Consider the following 27,597-nt stretch of genomic DNA (forward strand, 5'->3'; position numbering starts at 1 on the left):
TGTAAATGTATTTCTAAAAATTAGTGGGAGCCTGATTGTTTAATGGTTAATATTGTGAAACATGAAAGCATTTTGCCACTTTGCCACACAAAAGGAAAGTTAAAAGCTCTCTCAGCCTTTCTTTGATTCATGTTTTAGATATAATGTTAAGTTGTGTTAACTAATGTTCATATAGACTCAGGAGTCAAGATATGTAAAGTTGTGCTCAAAAGTTTGATGTTTGCTGTAAAGATTATTGTGATCTCAAATGGGATATAATGAATAACTCAGCCAAAATTCAAGGTAGCTATTGCACAAACTGAATGTTTTACTGTTGGTGATTCCATTTTGCATTTTCCTTGTAAACTCTGTTGCCTGATATTTTGCAGAAGTACACCATAGGTTAACTTGAAAAACCATCACCTATAGGACAGATAATGTAGACCCCGATTAGATAAAAGGGGATAAATAACTGTAAAGTTATAAACATTGAAGTTAAAGCCCAGTACTCTTACTTTATGACTGGTGAGACTGGCTTGCTTGATGGTTAAGATCAAACTTAGAGATTGAGATAAAATAGAGGTCAAAAAAAGTCCATATTTGGGTCTTGCCCTCAAAGTCAGCCTGAACCCAGGTAACAAAAGAACTTCTCTAAGGAGCTTTGCAACTCTGGGTGGGTCACGCAAACTCCTGATCAAGGAGATTGATGAGGCCACTAAAGGATGAAAAGTCAATCAGTGCACCTGCTGTAGAGTAGGGTCAAGGAAAAAGGGAGACATCCCTGGTGCTTTCAAGGGAAGCCACCTCATCGAGGAGACCCTGCCTAATGGACAGCTCTAAAGGTAAGGCTCTCAAATTCTCTCTGAGTGACCCCTGTGGGAACTCAGCTGACTCTTTAACAGACAGGAACAGGTCACTTTGACCAGCTTGATCTTAAACACCTAGCAAAACAGTTAAAACCAAAATATAGCCATTCTTGGGCATTTAAAAGAAATAATAGTTACATGTAACTTAAGATGTACACTTGTGTTAGCCCACTAGAATAAAGACTGGAAGCTAGTCTTTAGTCAGTTTAAGGCCTACAGACACAGGTAGGCTTAATCCATGTTTGCTAGTATCTCTACTAAATGTTGTGTTTACATTCTTGATAACCTAGACAATGTTAAAGTTCCCAAATAAAGGCCTTGTCCTCTCCAACCTTTGCTAGGCATTGTTATGGGAACAACTTCTCAGTTCTTCCACCCCCTGGTGAGGGATTACTGACTTCTGTCACCTTCATGATAGTCACTGGCATGTTCCAGATTCTGCAACATTTATATTGTATTAATCTCATTTCAGTACTCATGTCTTTTTGTTCTTCTCTCATAGAAGCACCATCCCCAGATGCCTTTACAAACCTGCTCTTCCCCAACCAGACTTCTACCATGGACCTCTTGATTAACCCAATTTCTAAAAAGGGAACTCCAAACTGCTTGCCCCACGCTGCCCCCTTCCAGCTCAAAGAAGCCAGAGCAGTCATTGACCCCCTTTCCCTACAGCAGTAAAGGAGTTCCTAAATTTAGAGGGGTGAATGAAGCCAGAATTGGGGATAGGCAGTTAGTGTAGAAATAGGAGATCAGTCAAATCGAGGAAGTGAAGTCCATGAAAACCATCTGCCTCTGGAAGTCTGGAAGGAGAATGTACTTTTTACATCTCACCTGCAAAACCAGCCCCAGTCACTTAGTCAGGAAGGAGAGATAAGGCAGGAAAGAACTGGAGAACAAAAGGCTTTCTTATAAAAACAGAAACGGGGGAATATAATGTACAAAGCTGCTCTCCCCACCCTTTCCGACGCAGCCATTTCCCTGCCTCCCAACTACTGTGAGTCTGTGAACATCCTAGCTAGCTACTGGTTCATCAGTCAGCTTGCAAGTATCCTTTTCCATTATTGGTCCCGTTAGCCCGGCGAGACTCTTAAAGATGGCTTCACCACCATCTTTTCTCTCTTGCCTTTCTCCTCCTTGCTTTTCTGCTCTCTAGCATGCACCCTTTCTCTTTCCCTTTCTTTTCCTCTCATTTTCTCTCTTACCCTGCAGGGAGACACTATTTGCTTAATAAACTAACTCCCTTATGTGATTTCCCGTGTCCGGCGTGGTTTTCATGGGATTCCTTATAAACACTGTCAGCCAGTTTCCTGAATTTAGACTTGGGATGGATCTCAGACATTTTTCTTATACTTTCATTAGCTCACTTTGGCCTCCTCATCCCTATCACCAAAGAATGACCATCTCCCTCCTTGTTAGGGTTTGAATGTGGTTTGTTCTCACCAAAACTCATGTTAAAGGCTGGTTCCCAACATAGTAATGCCCAAGTATGGGTCCTTTAAGGGGGACACCAGGTAATGGGGACACTGCCCTTTGAAGGGAGGTAGCTCCTGAAGTGGCCAGGGCTTCCCCAATCTCTTGCTCTTGCACGTGCCATTTCTGCACTTGGCAAGTTCCCTTTCTGCTTCTCCGCCATGCTGTGATACAGCCAGGGAGCTCTTGCCAGAACCCACACCATGCTGTTTGGACTTGCCAGCCACTGGAATTGGGACCCAAACAAATCTGTTTTTTTTCATTATTCCTTACCCAGCACAAAGTGTTCTACTACAGGGACTACGACACGTCTCTTGCCACCAAATGTTTCTCAGGGAACTGTTCACTGCTTGCTTTTTTTTTTTTTTTTTTTTTTTTTTACAAAATTTGTTCCGAGTTATACATGACAGTAGAATGCATTTTGACACACTGTACATAAACAGAGTACAACTTATCCTTCTGGTTGTATATGATGTAGAGTTATACAGGTCATGCAAGTTTATATGCACATAGGGTAATAATGGCCAATTCATTCTACATTATTCCTATCCCATGCCCCCTCCTCTCCCTTCACTCCCTGGTCTAGACCAAAATACCTCTATTCTCCCTGCCCCATCTTATTGTGAATTAGCATCCCTGTATCAGAGAAAACATTCAGCCTTTGGTTCTTTGCCACTGGCTTATTTGGCTTAGCATAATAATCTCCAGTTCCATCCATTTCCTGGCAAATGCCATAATTTCATTCTTCTTTACAGCTGAGTAATAGTCCATTGTGAATATATACACCACAGTTTCTTTATCCATTCATCTGTTGAAGGGCACCTAGATTAGTTCCACAGTTAAGCTATTGTGAATTGAGATGATACAAACATTGATGTGGCTTCGTCACTGTAGTATGCTGATTTTAAGTCCTTTGGGTATAAATCGGAGTGGGATGACTGGGTTAAATGGTGGTTCCATTCCAAGTTTGCTTAGGAATCTCCACACTGCTTTCCGTAGTGTTGCATCAATTTGCAGTCCCACCAGCAATGTACGGGTGTACTTTTTCCCCACATCCTCGCCAACAGTTACTGTTGCTTGTATTCTTGATGATTGCCATTCTGACTGGAGTCAGATGGAATCTCAGTGTAGCTTTGATGTTCCCTGCTTTCTTACCAACTAAACAAAGCTTATTGTATTTTCCTACATGTTAACTACATTTATGTGTCTCCATACACATGATCTCATCACATAATTTTTATTTTACAAGTTCCCCAAAGCAAGATAGAATTTTTAGCTATATTGTGACAGTGTTCTATACAAACCTACCCAATGAGTTCATTGAGAATTAAGCAATTCAATAATTGATGTTTTAAAGGTTTTCTTTGATACAAAAAATCCTTGGCAGATAGTCAACTTTTAAAAAATATTTTTTAGCTGTCAACAGACCTTTATTTTGTTTATATCTTTATATGTGATGCTAAGAATCAAACCCAGCGCCTCACACATGCTAGGCAAGTGCTCTACCACTCAGCCACAACCCCAGCCACCCGCCTTTTTTTTAAATGCTGGGAATTGAACCCAGACAAGCTTTACTGCTGAGATAGATTCCTAGTCCTTTTTATTTTTTATTTTGAGGCAAGGTGTCACTAGGTTGCTGAGGCTGCTCTTGAACTTGGGATCCTCCTGCTGAGTAAATGGATTTGCTGGTGTGAGCTCTGCACCCAGACAGAATTTTAAATCCAAGGACTTACCAGTTACAACTCCTTGGATATGCTGAGACACATTCATACTTTTTCCATTTAATGGAGTGGAACATGGGGTCCTGGGATCCCCACAGTTGCTCTTTGATGCTCTCTCTGTAACAGATTAGTAGCGAAGAACGAGAGGTATCTGTGTATGAATACGCTCCAGAGTGCTGTATAAATGTAAGTTATTATCATTTTTGTGTAAACTCAGAGATCAGACTTTCCTGTTGCTAGGAGAGCCCTCTCTGGACTCGTCTAGTCTGACCTCTGCAGGGACTGGATGAAGACCCAAATCGGGGCCCAGAAGGTTCAGCCAGCAACTGACATGAGGACAGACCTTGTGGCTCCAGCCAGGCCTCTTTTTCTTCCCCTACGTAGTTTTATCTTTTAAACCACTAGCAGTTTTCTGGTGCCCAGCGCATCATGCCCTCTAAAACTTTCAAATTGATGGATGATTAGAATGGAAGGACTTTTTACCTAGTCCTGAACTTGGTATATTGTGGAAGACTCAATGAATGGTTGTTGGTGAAATCAGAAATCTGAGGTTGAATCATTAAAGTTCATCTTGGTCGCTTCTCTCTCGTGAAGAAACCCATCGACTGAGAATCACCTCCTGTAACCAAGCCAAACAAAAAGGGGACTGATTTCAAAGACAGAAAGGAGAAAATGTTCCATGCAGCTGACATCACAGCTTTGCTTCACAAAGAGGCACCCTCTGTGCATGGACAACACCCCTCCCCCTCTCCTCTTTCCATCACGCTCTCCTTTCATTCTAAGACTGAACCCAGGGGTGCTCGACCGGGGAGCTGCATCCCCAGTCCTTTTTATTTCAAACGTGTCACCCTTCTGCCCCAGTCTCCCTAGCCACGGGGTTACAGGTGCTTGTAACAGAAAGAGTGAGAGAAAACACAAAGGAAACAATGTGACCCTTATATTATCAATAGTATCCATAGTGCCTACAATAATCACTACAAAGACTTTAAAGGCTGAACGTGTCCCAGCTGTGCTATGCTACCAGCGTATTTCAGGACAGGTGCCCAGGTGTGGACGCTAGTGTCCAACGTTAGGACCAGGTCTGTGATGGCGCAGGGACAGCCAACTCAGCCACTGAGACGGGAGGAGTGGATTTTGATCAGCCTTTTATGAAAAGCCAGCCTAGTGGAGAGGAACAGGACAAATGGGGGGAGGCGGCTGTGCTGTGGGTCAATGCAGCCTGAGTGAGGAGGAAAGGTGCCACGTGCCAGACAGAAAGGAAAGGAGGACATGCCCCGTGGTGGGGAGGAGCCGGCATGCCAGCTCTACCCGTGGGGGAGGGGCATAGAAACAAGGGCAAACGGCAGATGATCTGACAATGAACTTGGCAGTCCCAGAGAACAGCCAGCCAAGAAGACAGCAGGAGGCGTAATTCAATACGGGAGTCCAAGGAGAGGGGCTGGGGCGCAGCGAGGTGGCAAGGTGTGTGGAAGGAAAAAAATAAAAATAAAAAAGAAGAAAAAAATATGTCATGAAAGACGCAGAGCAGTCTTCCAGGGCCTGGGAGCAAAGGCTTTCTGTCACTGTGGCAGGACGGCTGCATTTACTTTCTTGGCACCCCATGTTCCAGAGGAGGGAGGCAATAGGTGCACAGAAACTTTGGGACAATGTGACTCTGTCCCGCTGTTTACCCACCTGAACTTTAATTCTTCTCATACATTCTGGGGACTCCATTTCTTCATCAGTCATGGTAGAGGGTTTAATCAGATAGCACAGCATAAGCTCCTATTGAGAAAAGAAAAGCTGTTCCCATATTCCACAGGGACAGTACAAATCTGGGCGCATGCGCAGGGGACGCGGGCCGGCTCCGCGGCTCTCACTGCGAGCTCCTGGAACCACCAGCACGCGCAGACTTCGCAGCACATCAGCTTCCTCCTGGAACTTTAAACCTGGGCTTCGAGGACCTGACATTTAGGTCCTCGAACTGTTGACACGGCAAGAGAATGCAAGTAAAGCAGGCATACTGATTAGAAGCAGAATTTAGGATATTACGTACATGCTAAAAATCCCATGAACTTGGCATAAAAATACCAGAAGCAGTACAGACTCCCTGTTTTCCCATAGGCTTGGCTAGCCCGGGGACTTCCTCTGCTCTGAAGGGGGGTCAGTCACCTCTGGCCCTGCTGGGCCTCAGCCTCACGTCCCAGCCACTCCAGCAGTACCCGGACCAAGTGCATGGGGGAGCACCTACCGCTTGTTGTCAGTCAGCAAACACTGTGTGACACAGAGGGCACAAAGCCTGCATCCTTTTTCTGTTTCTTTGGGTGGAGGAGGGGATGGGAATTGACCTTACATATGCTGAGCGGGTGCTCTACCATTGAGCTACACCCCCAGTCCCAAAACTTGTTCCCAACAGTCCTACAGTAAGGTGAAACTGCCCTCCTATCTGTGATGGCTGAGGGCACAGAACACAGGTTAGGACGCCAGAGGGCTCTGGGTCTGGGCCCCCGTCCTGCACCTGAGCCGTGACCTGGGATCAGTCATCCAGCATCACTGGACCTCAGGATTCCTCATCCTCAGGACAAGGGTAAGAATAGGGAGGTGGGGAACAGGGTGACAACGTGCTGAGCAATACATTTCAACTCCCTTCCTCTCTCTCAGAGATCTGCCAAAGTCGAAAAGAAACGTGTCCACAATGTTTTGTTTCCTTTGTGATTGTTGGTGATCAACCACTGAACTGCAAGAGGAAGCAGCCTGTGACAACTGATGGCTGCAGACACGTCAGAGCTCCGTTACCCAGGCTTCAGCCAGGAAGTGGAAAAGAAAGACCACTAGGACAAGGGGAGAAGAGGGTAGCAACCAGCCCAAGAGCAGCGGGGTGCAAAAACCCCAAATGCTCCAGAACTTCACTGTCAGGGACATTTTGAGGTTTCTGGAAATGACCCCTTTAATTCTACTACATTTAAGAAGAAAACAAAAAACAGAAAACAACTGAACCATTGCAGTGACACTCGAATGCCAAAGCAGATCTGTGTTACCTTAGAGACATTGACTGAAATTCTGCTCAGGGTGGCCAGCGACTTCCAACTGAACGGTCTGCGGAGGGAGCCTTCAAAGTGATCATCCACAAGCTCCACGATGACAGAGTAACTGGAAAACACAGAAGGGGCATTTTAAAAATAAAAGGCACAAGGCTGCAGGGGAAGGTGCATGCCTGTGATTCCAGCCATTCGGGAGGCTGAGGCAGGAGGATCACAAGTTGGAGGCCAGCCTCAGCAACTTAGACCTTTTTTCTAAATATAAAATAATAAGGGCTGGGGATGTGGATCAGTGGTAGAGCGCCTCTGGGTTCAATCCCAAGTACCAAAAACCAACCAAACAAATGGCATGACATCAACTTGTTCAAAAGAATACTACTTGTTTTATAAAGATAGAGAAAATGAAATTTATGTGTTCTAAGCATAAAGTGCTCCTAGACTGCTCATGAGAAAATGGTAAAGAAGAACTCGTGCAGGGCTGGGATTGTAGTTCAGTGGCAGAGCTCTGCCTAGCACATGTGAGGTACTGGGTTCAATTCTTAGCACCACGCATATTAAAAGCAAACAAAAACAAAGGAAAAAAAACAACTCATGCAAACTTCCAGCTAATTGCAGTGCTTACTTACAGGAAAGGAACGGAATTATTTTTTTTCCAACATGAAAACTAAAATCATTCAACTGCTGAAACACTAACACTCACTGATGTTAAGATGAGTAACTACCACTCAAGCGTTTGACACATACACACACAAATACACTGCCATCACCCACAGATTATTGTATCTACAGCAAAACAATGTCATATATGAGGCATTACCTTTTTTTTTTTTTTTTTTTTTAATGCAAGTGCTGGGGGTTGAATCCAGGGTCTTGCACATGCTAGGCAAGCGCTCTACCACTGAGCTACACTCCCAACCCTGGCTTAGACATTTAATGTGATCCCTGTCGGGGCCAGAAGGAACATGACTTAGTAGTCTCTATGGCACTGAAAACGAAATTGGAGGCCAGAAATTCCCTTCTGCTTTTTGTGTGTGTGTATGGGGGGGGGGGGGGTTGTCAGGGGGGTAGGGGGTGGATACTGGGGATTGAACCCTGGGAAGCTCTACCCCAAACTATATCCCCAGTCCTTTTTATTTTTTATTTTGAGACAAGGTTTCACTAAGTTTTGGAGGCTAGCCTTGATCTTGTGATCCTCTTCTTCCAGCCTCCCAAGTTGCTAGGATTACAGGCATACGCCGCTTTGCCCGGCCTCCTTGTGTCTTTTAAGCTGTTTATTTAAAAATCATTCCAAACCTTGCATGGTAGAATGGAGGGCCTTTCCAATATAGCACTGCAAAGAAGAAAAAGAAAATGTATAACCACTCAAAATCAAAGGCTTGCTTTATTATTAATAATTTTTTTTCTTCTCCAAAGGGAAGCAAATATCCAAATATCTGTACATGGATATTCTGCGATATGCCTGTGGTCTATTTTTAAATGTATAACTATTTTTTCCCCAAAGAACAATTGTAAAGCAAATCTGTTGTCAAGACTCAGGCACTTTTGTCCCCCATTCCTATTCTCCATGAGTAACTCCCAAAGTTACGTTCAAGTGATTCTCCTCCTGGGGCTGGAGATTAAAATTAGGGCCTGTAGGCTATAGACCCCTAGCCACAAGTGACCTTTGTCTTGCCTCTTATCTTATACTCTCCAGAATAAGGGTGTGAAATTATACCAAAAGTGTGATGCTCATGTGATTTGCTATTCATTTCAAATCAATCGGATTATTCAAAATGACTGAGTGGTCACTCTGAGCAGTGCTGAGATAGGTGCTGGTGCTGGAGATGAACAAGACTCAAGCCTGTTTTTAAGAAATTCAGTCTCAGGCCTATTTTTAAGAAATCCAAAGTCGAGTGGTTATTTAAAAAAAAAAAAAAAAAAAAAAGGCTATATAACCTACATTCCCATCTGGGTATCAGTCTGCCCTACTCTTGGGGACCTGATGGAGGACGGGTCAATGTGATCTGTGGAGGGCAAGGAGAGCTGCTAGGTAAAGGAGCTTGGGGCTACGTCTCTGGAACTTTTCTGGGGATCCTTTGGATGCACACAATCTGTGGTAGAGACTGGCTGCCTGCTCACCAAATCTATTTCTTCTTTCTCTTGGGCATGTGGCCAGACCACAGCTTTCAATCTCCGAAGCGGCCAGGCATGGCCGTGTGTGTCCTCTGACACTTCCAGGTTGGCCCATGACCCCTCCTGTGTACACAGCCTTCCTTTCTGAAGGGGACCTTGGAGGCTGGTGCTGGAGACTGCGAGCCGCAGGAAGAAGCCCACATTCCTGAAGCACCTTTGTAGCTGATCTGCCCGCCAATCAGAGACACTCATTTTGGATTTCACATGAACAAAAAATGAACTCTATTGCTGAGCCACCGAGACCTGGCATTTATATAAGGAACTACAGTTTTGGGAATCGCTGTTAGTAATGCACAATTACACCTGTAAGCACTTAGCTGCCCCCTGTGCTAAGAACAATGCAGAAAGTTCAAGGGTGTAAGGACCCCACAAACACCCAGGAGACTCTCTACCTGGTCTCGTTTGCAAGTCTGTATTGTCCATGGTCACCCTTCCTTATTATTGTGTTCCCCTATTTAAACTGTGTTTATAGTATTCCACAAGTCAGCGCATTCACTGTGGCGTGAATGTAAGTTAAACATTCAAACATTTTCAAACAGTTCTCAAATTTTTTGAGATGTGGTGCAGTGGAAATAAACACGTATTGAGATGAAGGTAAACTTAGGAGCTTTGCTTCCTGCTCAGTCTCAGCTGCTCCAAGCTGTGGGGCTTTAGGCCTATTATTCGCGTCTTGAACCTCAATTTCCAAATTCTAAAACGAAGACATTGCTGGGTGTGGTGGTGCATGCCTCTAGTCTTAGGGGGAGCTGAGGCAGGAAGATCACTTGAGTCCAGGTTTTGGGGGTCAGACTGGGTGTCACAGGAAAACCCCGTCTCAAAAGACAAAAGTAAAACCAAACTGAAATCAAAACGAAAACATAAGGGAAAATAAGATGTCTTTTTCTAGCCTTCAAACACTGGTACCTGTGATCAAATATACATCTTCAGTGCAGTAAGTGCCTGGAGCAATACAATGCTCCGTGGTGCTGGGGACTGAACCCAGGGCCTTGTGCTTGTGAGAACAAGCCTCTACCAACTGAGCCATATCTCCAGTCCCCCAGAACGATGCTTTGACAGCTATTCATGTTCACAAGGCAGGTCATTTCTTTCTTTTTTTTTTAAGAGCATGGCAGCAAACCATGTACTCCTTCATTATTCTTCCTAGTTGCCCCACAATGCAAGTGATTTCTGATGAATATAGTGGGGGTCCAGCTCAGAAGTTAAAAACATGAATGCTGGCATCAGACGGACCCAAGTTCAAGCCTCGTAATGTCAGAACCTTGTGACAACTCCCTCCACGCCCATTTCCTTATGTAAGATGGGGGTACTGAGGCAGATGTATTAAGAGACTGCCCAGTTTACAGTAAGTGCTCAGAAAGTTAGCTGCCACAGGGTAGTTATCCTGATGACAGTATCGTGAAGGAAAAACTGAAACTCTTTTACAAAAATGTCTCCCAAGTGAAAAGATGAGTGCTTCAGAAGTCTGAACAATACTGGGCATTTAAAAGGAAGGTCTGAGGCTGTGGGTATGGTCTGGGGCAGAGTGTGTGCTCAGCATGGATGAAGCCTGGGAGCTTCAAACAAAATTAAAAACAAAATTAAAGTTAAAAAGAGGGTCTGAAAGAATGGGGCTGGGCTGGGCACAGTAGAGCATGCCTGAAATTCCAGCAGTCCAGGAGGCTGAGGCAGGAGGATCACAAGTTCAAAGCCAGCCTCGGCGACTTAGCAAGACCCTGTCTCAAAATAAAAATGTAAAAATAGCTGGGGATGTGCTTCATTGGTAAAGCACCCCTGGGTCCAATTCCTGGTATCAAAAAAATAAATGGGACTGGGGACGTAGCTCTGGGGTACGTAGCACTTGCCCAGCATGCACAGGCCCTGGCTCTATCCCTAGCACTGCCAAAAACAAAATAGAAAAAAAAAAAAAAAAAGAAAGAAAAAATAGAAAATAAAAACAGAGAATGGGGAGAATAAAAGGAAAGCTCTCTCTCACACAGATGAATGCCAGACAGAGAAGCGAAAGGAATGACAGAATGAAAACTGATGCGATTGTGAACCCCAACAACTGCAAATGGCAGCTGTTCACTGCACCACTCTGCAGACCACTCGTGAATGACCAAAGGAGAAATGTGACTTTACACGTGACCAGGACCACCTTAGCCAAATGACCATCTTGGTGTCACCCAGAGTGGGACCACCTGACTTGGTGCTCTTGCTGAGGAGGCTCAGTAAGCACACGCCGCCGGTGAGGAAGCTTGTGCAGCACGGGTCCATCCTAGGAGACTTCGAAGGAGCCAGCGTCAGGAAGGACAGAAGAGAAGGCAGAGGGAGGCAGAGAAAGCAACCGAGCACAGTGGATTGCATGGTGGCACCTGAAGGGATCTGTCCGTGTCCTAATCCCTGGAACTTAGGAATGTGGCCTTAATTGGAAAAAGGATTTTGCAGGTGCACTTAGGTTAATGATTTTTTTTTTTTTTTTTTTTTTTTTGTACTAGGAGTTGGACCTGGAGTGCTTTACCACTGAGCTATATCCTCGGTCTTTTTTTTTTTTTTTGAGACAGGGTCTCACCGAGTTGCCCAGGCTGGCCTTGAACGCTCAGTCCTCATGCCTCAGTCTCCAGAGTAGCTGGGAGTACTGGACTTACAGGCTATGCCCTTGTGCTCTTGGTTAAGGATCTTGAGATATCACCCTGGACTGAGTGTGCCCTAAATCCAATGACCATTGTTATCACTTGTTTCAAGAACTGCTTGGGAATGAAATTTGACTGATGAGATATCTCCTTGATAAGATAATACTTTCATAATGGCTCTTTATCATGAGTCCTTCATTACCTTATGGAGGAAAAACAACTGTTAAGTGGTACTGAATGCCTACCATCCCAGGGGCTTGGGAGGCTAAAGCAGGAGGATCACAAGTTTGAGGTCAGCCTCAGCAACTTAGTAAGACCCTGTCTCAAAACAAAAAATAAAATACAAAAAGGGCTGGGAGTACAGCTCTGTGGCAGAGCACCCCCGGGATACATCTCAGTACAGGAAAAAATTAAAAATTAAATAATACTGTTAAAAAGGGGTATCACGCAGCTGTGTCTGGAAAAGAGGTAGAGTCCAGGAAGTCAATCCTCCTACGTCAGGCCAGCACTGCCTGAGAATCTTCGAAGAAGAGAATGTGAAGACACCTGTCCTGCTGCTGCCAGGCTGCTCTGATTTGGGTGAAAGACATAGACTTGGTCCCACGTTAGTCATACAGGTGACCAAAAGCAGATGCCGTGTCTCAAGTGGGGCAAAGGAGAACTTGTTTTTTTCTTTTTCAAAAATCTTATCTTATCCATCCATCGGTCCATTCATCCATTCTTCTGACCATCCTTATAAAGCTGTTTGTGTGTGTGTGAGTGTGTGTGCGCGCGCGTGCGTGCGTGTTTATTCCTTGGCTCAGTGACTCAGCTGGGGGCAGAACACAGGGCCATGTGTGTTCCAGGCAATGCTCTATCACTGAGCTATGACCTTGGCCTAAGGCAGTTACTTTCTCTTTGTTTGTACTGCAGGTTGAACTCAGGTCCTCGCAGACGTATTCTACCACTGAGCTACATCCCCAGCCTTGTTTATTCTGAGGTGGGGTCTCACTGAGTTTCCCAAGCTGACCTCAAACTTGTGATCTTCCAGCTCAGCCTCCTTAGTAGCAGGGATAAACAGGCTGTCATAGCCAGTGCCATTTATTTTTATTCTTTAAATTTTTTCTATCTTCTTCTTTTTTTTTTTTTTTTTTTTGTACTGTGCTTAACCACTAAGCCACATCCCCAGTTCCTTTTAAAAAAAAAAAAAATTTAAATTAGACAATTTCAGCTGGGCATGGTGGTGCACGCCTGTAATCCCAACAACTGGGGAGGCTGAGGTAGAAGGATCACAAGTTTGAGGCCAGTCTCAGCAATTTAGTGAAACTCTGAGCAACTTAGCAAGATCCTGTCTTAACACAAAAAAATAAGAAGGGCTAGGGATGTGGCTCAGTGGTTAAGTGCTCCTGGGTTCAATCCTCAGTACCAAAACCCAAACAAAACAAAATTAGGGCAGTTTTATGTAACATCTACAAACAGACTGGACCACTGGAAATAAAGATTGCTGGGGAAGGGGCTAGTAAGCTTGCATCATCAGCTATCTTTCTTGAAAGAGTTTTATAAAGAAGATGTTGCTATCCACCTTATAAGATGAGCAAACGGGCCAGGTGTGGTGGCACCGGCCTGCAATCCCAGTGGCCTGGCTGAGTCAGGAGGATCTTGAGGCCAAAGCCACTTTCAGCAATGGCAAGGTACTAAAAGCAACTCCGCGAGACCCTGTCTCTAAATAAAATACAAAATAGGGCTGGGGATGTGGCTCAGTGGCTGAGTACCCCTGAGTTCAATCCTTGGTACCTCCCCACAGAGCAAATGATGAGATCACAGAGACTAAGGAACTTGTCTGAGGTTACACAGGCCAAAGAAGAAGAGCCGGTTGTGAACCCAAGAGCCGTCTCCTGTTACCCCAGGCCACCTCTTTACACATTGATGTGGCCTTGTCGACTGGAAAATTTTACTCCAGTTTCACCCGTATAATGAGAAAGCTGGAGGAGGCCTGCCAATGTTTACACCGAGTGGCTATGCTTACAGGAGTGTGAAGAGAATGGGGCGGGAAGCCAAGGAAGAAAAACAGAACATGCACTTCACTTATTTAAACAGGACGGTGGCCAACATGGTTATCTCGAAACTGGCGAACTCCTCGTAAGATAATCTCCAGCATTCATTTGGTTACCCTGGGTTTGGATATCTGTGCCTAAAATCCAGGTGTGGAGAAACAAAAGAAGCCATTCATCCTAGAGAGCAGGGCAGGCCCAACCCTTCATTTTGGATTGATGATCCCCTTTGAAAATCCACTAAAAGATAACAGAATGTGACCTGGAAAAATGCTCCAATCTACAAACACAGTTTTGAAAAGAATTTCAGGGGGCATTGGGATCTCTCTGAAAACGATTCTCAGATTCTAGGTTAAGCACATCCTATTTTTGAGAATTTAAGAATTTTGAAGATTAAACTGATTTTCCTCGGGAATTTAAAAAGGCTCAAGGACCTGACCCACAGGCCTGTAATCCCAGCTGCTTTAGAGGCTGAGGTAGGAGGATTGCAAGTTCAAGGCCAGCTTAAGCAATGTAGCGAGGCCCTAAGTAACTTAGTGAGAATCCGTCTCAAAATAAAAAATGTAAAAAGGGCTGGGGTCTTGGCTCAGTGGTTGAGCACCCCTGGGTTCAATGCCCAGTATCAAAAAATAAATAAATAAAAAGGCTCAAAAACACACAAAATAGAATCCTAAGACCCCAAGGGTCAGGACTTCATAGAAGGCTTCCAAAACACCTCAAAACTTTGATCAGAACTTCACAAATGATTCTGAAAAGATTCAGGAAGAACCTTCATTTGGCAGATGTGGAAAATGGGCTTCAGTGACTTACAGGAATGATCCTAGTGCTGGGGGGGTGAGGCTTGCTCACATGGGCCAAGATCCAGGACCCCTTACATCTGAGGACTCGCAAGGCTCTCCTGGGCTCTAGAACTACCCGTCTGCCCTCTCATCTAGGCTGAGCATCCTGAGCACAGAAATCTGAAACACTTGTTGTTTGCCGTGCCGGGGATAAAACCCAGGGCAAACTAGGCGGATGCTCTACCACTGAACTATACCCGCTGCCTGCCAAAACCTACAACTTCGGGAGGGCCGACATGATGCCACAAGTAGAAAATGCCATGCCACGAAGCCTTGCTTCACACATAAAATTACTAAAAATACTGTATAAAGTCAGTCAGGATTTGTATGCCAGATGAACCACATGTGAATTCTGTGTTTAGACTTGGGTCCCACCCTGGAGACATCTCCTTATGTATAAACAAATATTCTAGAACCTAAAATGGTAAACACTTGTACCGAGCATTTTGGGTAAGAGGTACTCAAGCTGTATCTTCACTGATCTTGTTCAGTAAGTTTGAAACATGAAGCATCCCCCGGAGGAGGCGGCCATCTCTAACTCCTCTCTTATCTGAGGTTGCCGCTTCCATTCCTTCAGGAGGCCCAGCTTCCCCAGAGGGTCTTTCTGCTTCCACTCTTGTCCCCCTCAGTCATTAATAAGGCAGCTGACAGAGGGTTCCGTTAAATTAGCTCAGTAAATTCAACTCACTCCTCTGTTCAAAATCTTCCCAAGGCTTCCCAGTCAAAAACATCCAACATCTTTGGCAGCCCCATCTGATCTGGTCCAGCTCGACTCTCAAGACTCTGCCTCTTATCACTTCCATGGGATCCTGAGCTCTCCACACGACTGTCCCCTGCTGTTCCTGAAACTTGCCTGGCGTGTTCCTGCCCCAGGGTCTGTGTGTGCTGTTCCCTTTGCCTGCTGTGTCCTTCTGAGATCCTCCTGGGAACTGCCCCCTCACTCTATGAACACCTTTTCAGGGAGTCCTATCCTGACCACCCTAGACAATGCCCTTCCCTCCCTGTCCCTTTGCTTTGTTTTTCTTACAGTACTTAGTGCCCAAAGTTGTGTTCTGTATTCATATGCTTGTATGTCCCCTGGCCCCAGTGAGCGCCATGAAGGCAGATTGATGTCTGTCTTGTTTAACTGTGTTCTTGAGCCCTAAAATAGCACACAGTCCACTGCAGACCTCCTGGAATGTTGATACTCACTTTAGGAAGCTCCAGGCAGGCACTGCTGTGCAGAAGTTTCTAAGAGACTGTGCTCTAAGAATTCAAAGCCCAGGCCTGCAAGTTACCAGCCCTGGAAACAACTATGGACAAATGATCCAATCTCTCAAAACTGCAGCCTAGTAGACACATGAGGAAAAGAGTATCCACAGCATATAGTTTAAGACTGCTGGAAGGATTAAGTGAGATGACGAATGTAAAACAGCACGATGCCTGACATGTAGCAGGTGCTCGATAAACCAGCTGTGATTATTGGGGAAATTATGTGATTATTCTTACTTGGCAAATTAGGCCATTGAGGCCCAAAGGAAACAGGATTGACCTAAACCACATGTGACGTGAGGCCATGGAATCAGTGCTACAGAACTCTCAGATCACAGAGCAAGGAGGGAGAGCCTGAAGTGGGGCTGCAGGCTTCCGCTTCTACTTTGAGACTGCTTTTTTTTCTGTCTGCACTTACCCTCCACCCCAGTCCAACACCCAATCTTCTCATCTAAGCCAGAAGTATCATACCTTCTCAGAAAGATCAGCAACGGTACACATAACCAATCTGATTTTCTTGGGTGAATCTGATGCAAACCCCATCCTGGTACCTGCCACACCAAGAATACTTACAGAAATCTGTCCCGTACTTGAGCCCCACTTTGGGCACCCAGCCCTTGCTTCGGAAGTAGTGGTAGGCCATATAGGTGGTCCTGAAGGTGGGCTGAATTGAAGTGAAAACTTGCCAGAGTTTCACTATTGTCAAAGGTTCCTAAAGTTATTTAAAAAGAAAAGGCCCAGGTTCAATTCCCAGTACCACATTAAAAAAAAAAAAAAAAAAAGGTATTATTGAGCACACGTGTTCACTCACCAATCAACACCTACACAAACATGGAGCTGAGGTACTGAAACAAATATGGTACCAGCACCAGAGGGATGCAGCTGGAAGACCTAGACTGGATGGCACAGGGACCAGTCATACCTGGCTCATACTAATGGAGAGTGTAAAAAATATACACTGAGTTCCAACTTAGTATGAGGACCAAAAAAGAATGCAAACTAGCTCCATAATTTTGAATGTGTTGGGTCATATAAACTATGTAATATATTATTAAAATTAGTTTCACCTGCATTAAAATTTTTTTAATGTGGCTACTGGAAAAATCTAAAAATGATACACATGGCTCCCATCTGAAGATACATTCTATTTCTATTGGACAGCAGAGCTCTACAGGACTCAGAAGAGGCAACATCTGGAGCCTGGGGTGCAGCTCAGTGGTACAGCACGTGCTTAGCATGCAGGAGGCCCTGGGTTCTATCACTAGCGGCATTTTAAAAAATAAAAAAATTTAAAAAAGGAAACACAGAAAGAAAAGGTGACTTCTGAAAATGGGAAGCAGTCGAAGGAGAGGGGATGGTGGTATGGGAGGTGGTGGTGGGGACTGGCAGGGACACTCTAGGCAGAGGAACTAGCAGGTGCTGTGTTTAGATGTAACGAGTCCACCAAAGCTGGAGGGCAGCATGTTCCAATGTTTCAGACTCTTAAACAATAGCTACAGTGAACGGACCTTGTTCAGAAAAGTTAAAAAAAAATTTAAGTGCAATTTTTAGGGGAAAAAAAAAAAGATGCTCCATTGTAGTCTTTGAAACTAGAGAACAGTTATCTGATGGTGGGATCTAATAATCTAATTGTTTAAGAGAGAATTTTATTTCTTTATTTCTTTTTTTATTCCTTTTTTTTTGTGTGTGTGTGTGGTACCAGGGATTGAACTCAGGGAAGTTTAACCACTGAATCACATCCCCAGCTCTTTTTATATTTTATTTAGAGACAGGGTCTTGCTGAGTTGCATAGGGCCTTACTAAGTTGCTGAGGCTGGCTTTGAACTCAAAATCCTCCTGCCTTAGCCTCCAAGTAGCCGGGATTACAGGTGTGCACATAGCCAGATATTGAGGATTCTACATAGTAGTTGCAATGTTCCGATAGATATCAAATAAGGCCCATAAGGGAAGGTAGGTGGGGCTAAAAATGGCCACCATTGGGGAAAACAGGTCACCTGCAGCCAGATACTCACTTTGAAACCACTGAAATACTCATGAAAAAGATTGATACAATTGGGAATTGAATAATGATAATATTATGTACTCCCCAAAGTTGAGTAAAATGCACTTTTTTCTATTTACCACTTTGCTTACTTTTCTCTTTAATCTTATTTGAATTATAGATGGTTCTAACTTGCAGGGGGTTTACTGCAAATTGAAAATATTAGAAATGCACTGAATACACCTGACCTTCCACCTGGCTCAGTCACACTATGGAGTGTTGGCTATTTCCTCTGGTGATTGCAGGGTGAGGGGCAGCTCACTGCTGCTGCCACCCAGGAACACGAATATCCCCTAATGCCAATCACTAGCTCAGGAAAAGATCCAAGTTCAAAGTTCAAGATGTCATTTCTATCAAAGCATGTTGTTTTTACACCATGGTAAAGTTGACCCCTCATAAGTCGGGGGAGTCTATATCCTGAACAGGTATATTCACATCGTCTGAAATTCAGTAAGTACAAAAAGCACCCAGTGAAAAGTCTATTTCTCCTTCTGTCCCTGGTCCCCTGCTTCCTCTGCCTGGAGGCAAGCCATGGTAACACCCTCTGCTTCTTAAGCGGGCAGGCCACTGTATAAAATCACAGGCTCTGAAGTTACCTGAACATAGGTTCAAATATTGGACTAGATGTGTAACTTTGGATGAATTACTTCCTTTTTCTAACCTTAGTTTCTTGTCAGGAAAATTCTTATCAGTTGGAGTTAAGGATCAGAATTATTGTATGGCAAGTCCTGGTGAAGTCTCTGCCATTGTAGATGCTAAATACTGGGTTTTCTTTCTATCTATCTATCTATCTATCTATCTATCTATCTATCTATCTATCTATCTACCTACCTACCTACCTACCTACCTACCTACCTACCTACCTATTCTGGGGATCAACCCAGGGTTAAACATGCATCCTACCACCGAGCTACACCTCCAGCCCCTTTTATTTTTATTGTTATTTTTCGGTACAGTTCTGATGCATTTCCTGATCATTATATAAGATACTACACTTCATCTCTAGGAATGAAATTCAATCTACAAGGGTTCTAGCTGGCTTTTGCCTCAACAGACCCATTCAGAGTCCAAAGCCAAAAACCTTGGAGAAAAATATCCAATTCTTGTTTTATTCACTAAGAAAAAGATTCATTTGTTCGGTTTTGCTTTTTGTGGTGCTGGTGACTGACTCCAGGGACTCGAGCATGCTAGGCAAGTGCTCTATTAATAAGCTACATCCCCAGCCTGAAACAGACACATTTGTATTAAAACACTATGAGAATTAACACAACCTGCTTTTAACACTGGGAAAACTTTTAAATGGATTGTGTCTAAACAAAACACCTTACCTTCTCATAGTAAATACTGAGACATCCCAGGGCATAGACTAGGAAGAAAGCCTAAAAGAAGAGCAAGCAGAAAATGTTCATTAGAAATAGGTCCACGGGCTGGGGATATAGCTCAGTTGGTAGAGTGCTTGCCTTGCAAGCACAAGGCCCTGGGTTCAATCCCCAGCACTGCAAAAAAAGAAAAAGAAATAGGTCCACATTCTTAGAACTGGGAGTACTGTAGTTCAGTGGTATGCTCAAGGCCCTGGGTTCCATCCCCACCACCACAAAAATAAATAAATACATAAATAAAATAAAGTAAAATCCATTTTTAAGAAGTTATTGTATTGTAGGGCTGGGGATATAGCTCAGTTGGTAGAGTGCCTGTCTTACAAGCACAAGGCCCTGGGTTCAATCCCCAGCGCGGCAAAAAAACGCTATTGTATACACTGATTTTTTTCAACTTGAATACAAATTTTTAAAAATTTTATTTATTTTTAAATTTGTTCTAATTAGTTATATGTGACAGCAGAATGCCTTTTGACACATTGTACACAACTGGAGTATAACTTCTCATTCTTCTGGTTGTACATGATGTAGGTCATGTAATCACATATGCATGTAGGGTAATAATGTTCGATTCATTCTACTATCATTCCTACATCCATGTTCTCTCTCCTCCCTTCACTCCCCTGTTTAGTCCAAAATACCACAAATGAATATAAATTAATGCTTTTATTATTTTTTTGTGTGGTGCTAGGGATGGAATGTGGGGTCTTGTGCATACAAAGCAAGTGCTCTACCACTGAAATACATCTCCACCCCTCAAATTAACGTTCTTTTTTTTCCCCCTTTTTATTTATTTAATTTTTTTATTTAAGATTTTTATTTAATTTCCTGGGGATGGAACCCAGGGCCTTCAGTGTGTTATGCAAGCTGTCTACCACTGGGTTACATCCCTATAACCCAAATAAATGTTTTTAAATCAGCAAAATGACCATACATTTTTTAACTTAAATGGTTCATTCAAATTTCAAGAACTGAAAGAAAAAAATAAACCTAAGAAAATATGAACATTACAAACTGGTTTAAATCAGTGAAAAATAAAACTGTGTAATATTTCCCTAAAAAACTGAACTAAGAAGCATATCAATAACTGTAATAAAAACAGAAACCTTGCTCATTGGATTTTCTTCAGTAAAATGAAATAGCCATATCAAGCTGAGAAAAATAAAAAAATTGTGAATGTATAGGGCACTGCAAATTTTGCCTATATAACAAAATATAAAGTAGATTTTGCTTATATTATAAAATACTAGGGATATAGCTCAGAGGTATAGTGACTGTGCCTTGCTTGCCTAGCATGCTCAGGGTTCTGCATTCAATTCCAAGGAAGGAAGGAAGGAGGGAGGGAGGGAAGGAAGGGAGGGAGGAAGGAGGGAAGAAGTGGCACCTGCCTGTAATCCCACCTATTCAGGGGGTTGATGCAGTATTCCAAGCTCAAGGCCAGACTCAGAAAATTAGCAAGACCCTGTCTCAAAATAAAAATAAAAAAGGACTAGGGATGTAGTTCAGCAGTATAGTGCCACTGGGTTCAATTCCTAGTACCACACACACAAAAAAAAAAAGAAAATGAAAAAAAAAATTTTAGATAGGCACGCTGGCACACGCCTCTGTAATCCCTTTGATGTGGAAGGCTGAGGCAAAAGGATGGAAAAGTTCCCTTAGCAATTAATCAAGGCCTTTGTAACTTAGCAAGACCTTGTTTCAAAATAAAATAAAGGCTGTGATGTAGCTCCGTGGTTAAGTGCCCTTGGGTTCAAACTCTAGCACCAAAACCAAAAAACAAAATAAGAGTTTCTCAGTTATCCTGATTGTCAAGTTTCCACTGACTTCTTCTGTGAAATTCCATGTTCTAGTGCACAAAAAATGCTTGAGAAACAGCATTCAGAATTGGCCCTAGTTGAATAAATTCACTTTTTGTTTTTTTTTTGGTATTGGGGATTGAACTCAGGGGCACTCGACCACTGAGCCACATCCCCAGCCCTATTCAGTATTTTATTTAGAGACAGGGTCTCACTGAATTGCTTAGTGCCTAGCCATTGCTGAGGCTGGCTTTGAGTTCACGATCCTCCTGCCTTAGCTTCCCGAGCTACTGGGATTATAGGAATGCACTACCATGCCTGGCTTAAAATCACTCTAAGTGGAAATAAAAATAGCTCTCGGATAAAAATAATACTATCCACGCAGACACAGTCATGTGTTGTTCGCTGTACCTGCCTCAGGCAATTAGGATCTATAGGTACAACTGAAGAGGCTCCCGGAGACTGATGTGCAGCAAGCAGTGACTAAATTGTGGCTCATGGGGAAACTGGGTTACTTTTAATTTTTTTTTTTTTTTTGTGCTGGGGATGGAACCCAGGGCCTTGCACATGATAAGCACATTCTCTATCACTGAGCTCTGTCCCCAGCCCTGGCTTTTCTTTTTTATACATGAAAGCACTTAAAAAGACAAGGAAGACTGAATTCATAACCAACAGCAGGAATGCCTGGTGGGCTGCACACTACTTTTTGCAGGACTGGGGAGATAGACCCCAGGGCCTCATGCTGAGCAAACACTTTGCCATTGAGCTACAGCCCAGTCATGTGCTATTTACTTTAAGGGGATGAACTTGTTTTTTGGTACCAGGAATTGAATCCAGGGGCACATAACCACTCACTGAGCTATATCTCCAGCCTTTTTTTATATTTTACTTTGAGACAAGGTCTCCCTAAGTTGCTGCAGCTGGCTCTGAACTTGCAATCCTCCTGCCTCAGTCTCTTGAGCTACTGAGATGACAGGCATGCACCACTGTGCCTGGCAAAACAGATGAACTTTGTAGTTTATAAATTATATCTCATTAAAGCAGTATTTTTAACAAAGCTGATGACAATCAGTGATGTAATACTCAGCCAATCTGAAATCTTGAGAAAAGAAATGCTTGGACAAACCCCTTAAATGCTCCATGCAATGATACAGGAATGTCCCCTAAAACACCTTTTTTTTTTCTTTTTTCTTTTTGCAGGGCTGAGGATTGAACCAGAGCCTCTTGCATGCCAGGCAAGCCCTCTATCACACACCCAGCCCCAGCACACATCTTAGAACCAATGAAATAAAGGTTGAGGAATGAAATTTAGGCAGGCCTACTTTGGAAGTTGCCTATGCCAATGTCAACACTTACCTGGAACCTTCGATTACAACATTACATTTAGAACTGTACGTGAGTAGGTTCCTGCAAACAGTATTCAGTGCTGAACGAGAGCTGAACAAACATGATGAAAACATACCTCTTCTAGGCTGAGCTGCAAATACTCAAAGATCCTATAGGGGTTTCTTCTGCAAGTTAATTTCTGTCTTTGCACCGCCTGAAGAGAAAGTAATAAAACCAAAGAGATATGGAACACAAGGATGTACGACGTGTCACATTTTGAAAGGAACATTTTTCTGATAACTCTCAAGATGCCCACGCTGTTGGGTAAATACTATTAAAAAAGTGGATTTTTTTTAACAACTATGGAGAGAATGAAGCTTTGATTTCCCGTTTTTTTTTTTTTCCTCCCCTCTGAGGGGCCGGGGCATTGAACTGGGGTCCTTGCGCATGCTAGGCGAGCGCTCTCCAAGATGAGCTATTCCTCAGCTCCTCCCCATTGTTTTAAATTTCCTTTTCTCATGAATTTTTTTCCTTGTAAATCATTTTGTGGAATTGTTGTATTTTATTTTGTTCACTCACAAGCATGTGTCTGTTTTTTTTTTTTTTTTTTTTGGTGCTGTTGGTACTAGAAATTGTACCAAGGGTGGGGGGGCTCTACCACTGAGCTATATCCCAGCCCTCTATTTATCTAGCTATCTATTTATTTATTTATCTATGCAGTGCTGGGATTAATTATCACTTTGAGACAGGGTCTTAAAAAGTTCCCAGGCTGGCCTCAAACTTGCCATCCTCCCACATCAGCCTCCCAAGTCACTGGGATTAACAGGTGTGCACCACTGTGCTCAGTGGGTTCAACTCTCTTCAAGGAGTCAAGACAAATATCAATATTTTCAGACTGTGGTTGACGGTGGATAACTGAAACCGTGAAAGTCACAGTGTTGATTGGGAGAACCTCAGAACTTTCTTTACTTACTTCCTTATCCAGGGCATCCTCCCCCTCGCTCACATCACACACCTCTTCTTCCACAAGCACATACTCATGGTCAGACACCCCCTCTCCAGCACAGGTAAGACCTGTTGGCTGACCACCATCCTCAGGCTGAAGGCCATGCAGGGGGACGAAGGCATCTTGGGGCAGAGGTGTGGTGTCTTCTACCATACGTGCACTGAGGCCCTTGGTGGTGAGTGGGTCACTCCCAGAGTTCTCCTGCAGACAGTCTGAGTGCTTGCTGGGATTGTCCACCTCAGCTGACTGTCCAGAGTCTTCATTCATCTCAGAAAGTTTCTCCGTCGCCACTGTGCTTCCCAGGGTGGAAACTATCTCAGGGTTAAGTGCCTCATGCAATTGAACCTCTTCATTCCTTCTGATACAAGGATGTTCAAGTGGTTTTGTGTATTCCTTAAGGATCTTGTGCACAGTTTCCTGATCCTGCCCCTGTCTACGCATGAGACTTGCAGCCCATTCTACACGACGTTGATACCTGCCAATGGAAATACTGTCAGCAACACCTGAATTTGAAAACTGAAGACAACAAAGCATATAAAAAACATTAGAAGAGGTAGGCACGGTTTCAAACGCCAGTAATCCCAGCAACTTGGGAAGCTTAGGCAGGAGGATTACAAGTACAAGTCCAGCCTCAGTAATTTAGCAAGGCTCTAAGCAACTTAGCGAGACCCTGCCTCAAAATAGAAAATAATATAAAAAGGGCTGGGGATATGGCTCAGGGGTAAAATGCCTCTGTTCAATTCCTAGTACCAAATTAAAAAAAAGACTGGAAGGTGATCTGCTAAGTGTTAAGATGTTTGAAGCAATTTCACTGAATGTTGTATTATAGGTAGAGGTTTCCTTTACATTTTTCTGCATTTTCTAAGTGCTCTATCACAAGCATGCATACTTCCTTTTATTTTTATTAATAAAGCTTTTTTTTACATTTGCTTATTTTGAAAAAAAAATCAGCCCCCATTTAGCAAAGTATGAAAATGTGTGCAGTTTAAAACTAAAACACCCCAGTAAATAAACAGAGAAAATGCCATCTTTTAACAGGAGTTGCTTTTTATCATTGTCAATTTTGAATATCACTGTGTTTTCTGAAAGATATTCCATTCACAATACAACCAGTCCCTCTGTTGAGTACTGCACAGCAAAATAACATTTTTCACAGGACCTAACAGCTTCTACACTGTATTGGAAATTATTTGGGCTTATGTATCTATGGGCTTATGTATCTATGTGCTTTTTATCACTGTCAGTTTTGAATATCACTGTGTTTTCTGAGAGATATTCCATTCACAATACAACCAGTCCCTCTGTTGAGTACTGCACAGCAAAATAACATTTTTCACAGGACCTAACAGCTTCTACACTGTATTGGAAATTATTTGGGCTTATGTATCTATGTGCAAATATTCTAAAAGAAATGGTCCATTCCCCCTAAAAATTTTCAGTATATTTTAATGACAAAATGCACATTAAGTTTCTAACACTTGAAGGCAATACCTGAATACTTTCCACGGTATAAAAAAGTCAGAGGTAAAAACACAAGCTCTGCCTTAGGGAAAGGATCCCATGTTAAACTACACTATGTGTTGAAATCTGAGGACCAACAGATTTCAACACATAGTGACATCAAGAACTTTGTGCCACTGCCTTTAGCAGAGAAGAACCTAGGATATGACGTCACTAGGAGAAGACAGGTGAAACTTTAGTCCTCATTGTCCTCTATCTGTGTACAGTTGACTGAGTGTGTCACGGTGTGTGAAATGCTACAGCTCACACCGTTGAACTGGGAGACTGGCTTCTGCTGTACTTAAGAGACACCCCCTAGCCCCATGGCTGCTCCAACAGGGTTCATCAGACTACCAAAGCTGTCTACAACTGGTTATTCCTGCGTGCATCCCTACACACAAGGAACTGATCCTAAAGACTGAAAGCCAGCAAGGACATGCATACCTAAGTCGCAGTTCGAAGGAGTGACTTTGGTACTCCCCATATTTTGTGTGTAGCCCTGACTTGGTCACTTGCAACTGTGTAACAAATTAACTTGGTACTTCCATTTTCCTACCCATGAAATTGGGACACTGGTACTACTGCCTACGAGGACTTTCTTATTTATAACTGGTGAGAAAAGAAAGGTGTCGTCCATAAAACAACAGGCATTATGTCACCTGTGAGCTGGCCACTTGCGCATTATAGTTAAAAAAACTTTCATGTGAGAGATCTAAGAAGAATCTTTGCTCATCCTACCAACTACAGCACTGGCTCTAGAGACTTCATGGGTCTGTGAATCTCTATTATTGAACATAATTTTTTCTGTCAATGTATGTTTTTGTGGGGGAAGAGATGCACTTTTATTCCCCCTCAGTGTTGAACTTGAACCCAGGGCCTTCTGCCTACCAGAAAGAAACTCTACTATTGAACTACACTCCAGGCGCGGGATCCAAGCTTTCATCAGCTCACCATCCTTTCTGGGGCAGTGATGGATCAAACCAGGTCTCAAACATATAAGGTAAGTGCTCTATCACTGAACACTATAGCCCTCATCAAATTTCCTGACTCACAACATACAAAAGACCACTGAATTAAAAGTTCAGGGCTGGGGCTAGCTGCAGTGGCATGTGCCTGTAATCTGAGCAACTCAGGAAGTGAAGGAGGATCACAAGTTAAAGGCCAGCTTGGGTATCCAAGTGATGCCCTACCTCAAAAAGTAAAAAGGACAGGAGATGTAGCACCCCTGGGGGGAAAAAGTTCAGGGCTGCAGGTGTGGCTCAAAGATAGAGCATGCATGAGGCCCTGGGTTCCATCCCTAGCACTGTAAAATATATATATATATATATATATATATATATATATACATATATATATTATATATAATTATATATATATATAAAGGTTCAATGGCTTTTCCTTTGAGCCGATCTGGAAGTAACAGTGAACACACACCAGCCATTGCTCTGTTCTCTGCAGTACAGCTGCCAAGGCAGCTGTGAGTTCCAATCCTATTTCCTCCCTCTCGGTCTCAGGGCCTCATCTACAAACCAGGGTAACTGTGCCTACCTCATGGGCTGCAGCAAGGATCAACTGAGACAACACATGTGAAGTGCCTGGCACATCAGACGTTCTCAGTGAATACCATATTTGCTGTTGTATTATTGGGAGGGTTAGTTTAGTTTAGTTTGTTTTTGGGGGACTGGGGATCGAACCCAGGAGCTGTTTACCACTGAGCTATATCCCTAGCCTTCTCCCAGGCACCGCTGCCTCTCTGCCACTCTGCTGGCTGGTAAGGCTAGCCTGTCGGATTCTGCCAGTACATGCTAGCAGAAAGGAGAGAGCATCACCCAGGACTTGAGTGTGTCACAAGGTTTGCAGAAGAGCTGCAATTCCAGCTGCACCGTGGAGACAGTGGCACTTACTGAACAAACTCTAACCAAGGGACCACTAAAGGTGCAGCCTGCCAGCAAGGAGCAAGGCCGGTCTCTGCTCTCCTAGAATTCATAACTGAACCCAAGCATGCGAGGGATGACACAGAGTGCAAGGCCAGAGGACCAGCAGCCAGGTCGGGGGTGGCAAGGGGGACGGTAGCAAGAAGAGAAACTTCAGGAAAGAAGACATGTGAGCAGGACCATGGTCCTACAGGAATTAGCTGGGTGGTGTGCAGGTATCTCGAGGTCAGGGATAAATGTTTCTAGAATGTCCATAAGGGGTTGATAAAGCCTCTCTGATACCCCCTGTCTGGCCCTACAGTGGAGAATAAGGAAGGAGGATAGGACTGTTGACATGCCCATGTGGAGCAGGGAGGCCAGCTCTGAACCTCAGCCAAGCACCCCAGGACTTCGTAACACACCCACTTCCTGACAGCTACTCACATTTTAGAAGGAATTCAACTGGCAATGCATTCAGCTTAGGATTACTTATACAAAACCTCACTTAATGCACTTCAGATATGATTTGATCCGTGGTAAATTCAGACAAAATTTTCACCAAGGATTTATCTACTAAAGAAACAAAATGAACCAAAAAACAATGGCATAAGGCTGCTGCAACAGAAGATGGTTGAAAACCAGATCTGATTTTGGGGACTGAACCCAGGGGTACTTTACCCGTGAG

General features: G+C 43.5%; 1 protein-coding gene across 10 annotated transcripts in view; it reads right to left on the minus strand.

Moving 5' to 3' along the window:
- Positions 1 to 260: 260 nt before the first annotated feature.
- TSEN2 (tRNA splicing endonuclease subunit 2) overlaps positions 261 to 27,597 on the minus strand; it is a 42,111-nt gene continuing 14,774 nt past the window's right edge. For 2 of the 10 annotated variants that reach the window (XM_079122309.1, XM_079122308.1), the window contains 8 exons: positions 23,467 to 23,974; positions 22,630 to 22,707; positions 19,324 to 19,374; positions 16,528 to 16,666; positions 8,347 to 8,383; positions 7,054 to 7,165; positions 5,711 to 5,800; positions 4,273 to 4,655 (listed from right to left, as the gene is read on the minus strand). In XM_079122309.1, coding sequence (XP_078978435.1) covers positions 4,596 to 4,655; positions 5,711 to 5,800; positions 7,054 to 7,165; positions 8,347 to 8,383; positions 16,528 to 16,666; positions 19,324 to 19,374; positions 22,630 to 22,707; positions 23,467 to 23,974 — 1,075 coding nt within the window. In that variant the 3' untranslated portion in view covers positions 4,273 to 4,595. Of the gene's footprint in view, positions 403 to 4,048; positions 4,154 to 4,234; positions 5,198 to 5,710; positions 5,980 to 7,053; positions 7,166 to 8,346; positions 8,384 to 16,527; positions 16,667 to 19,323; positions 19,375 to 22,629; positions 22,708 to 23,466; positions 23,975 to 27,597 lie in introns of those variants that run through there. The other 8 variants (XR_013760895.1, XR_013760896.1, XM_079122310.1 and 5 more) reach the window with 8 other exon arrangements.

The sequence above is a fragment of the Sciurus vulgaris genome (genome assembly GCF_902686455.1).
Source record: "Sciurus vulgaris genome assembly, chromosome: 19".
In the NCBI taxonomy this organism is placed as follows: domain Eukaryota; kingdom Metazoa; phylum Chordata; class Mammalia; order Rodentia; family Sciuridae; genus Sciurus; species Sciurus vulgaris.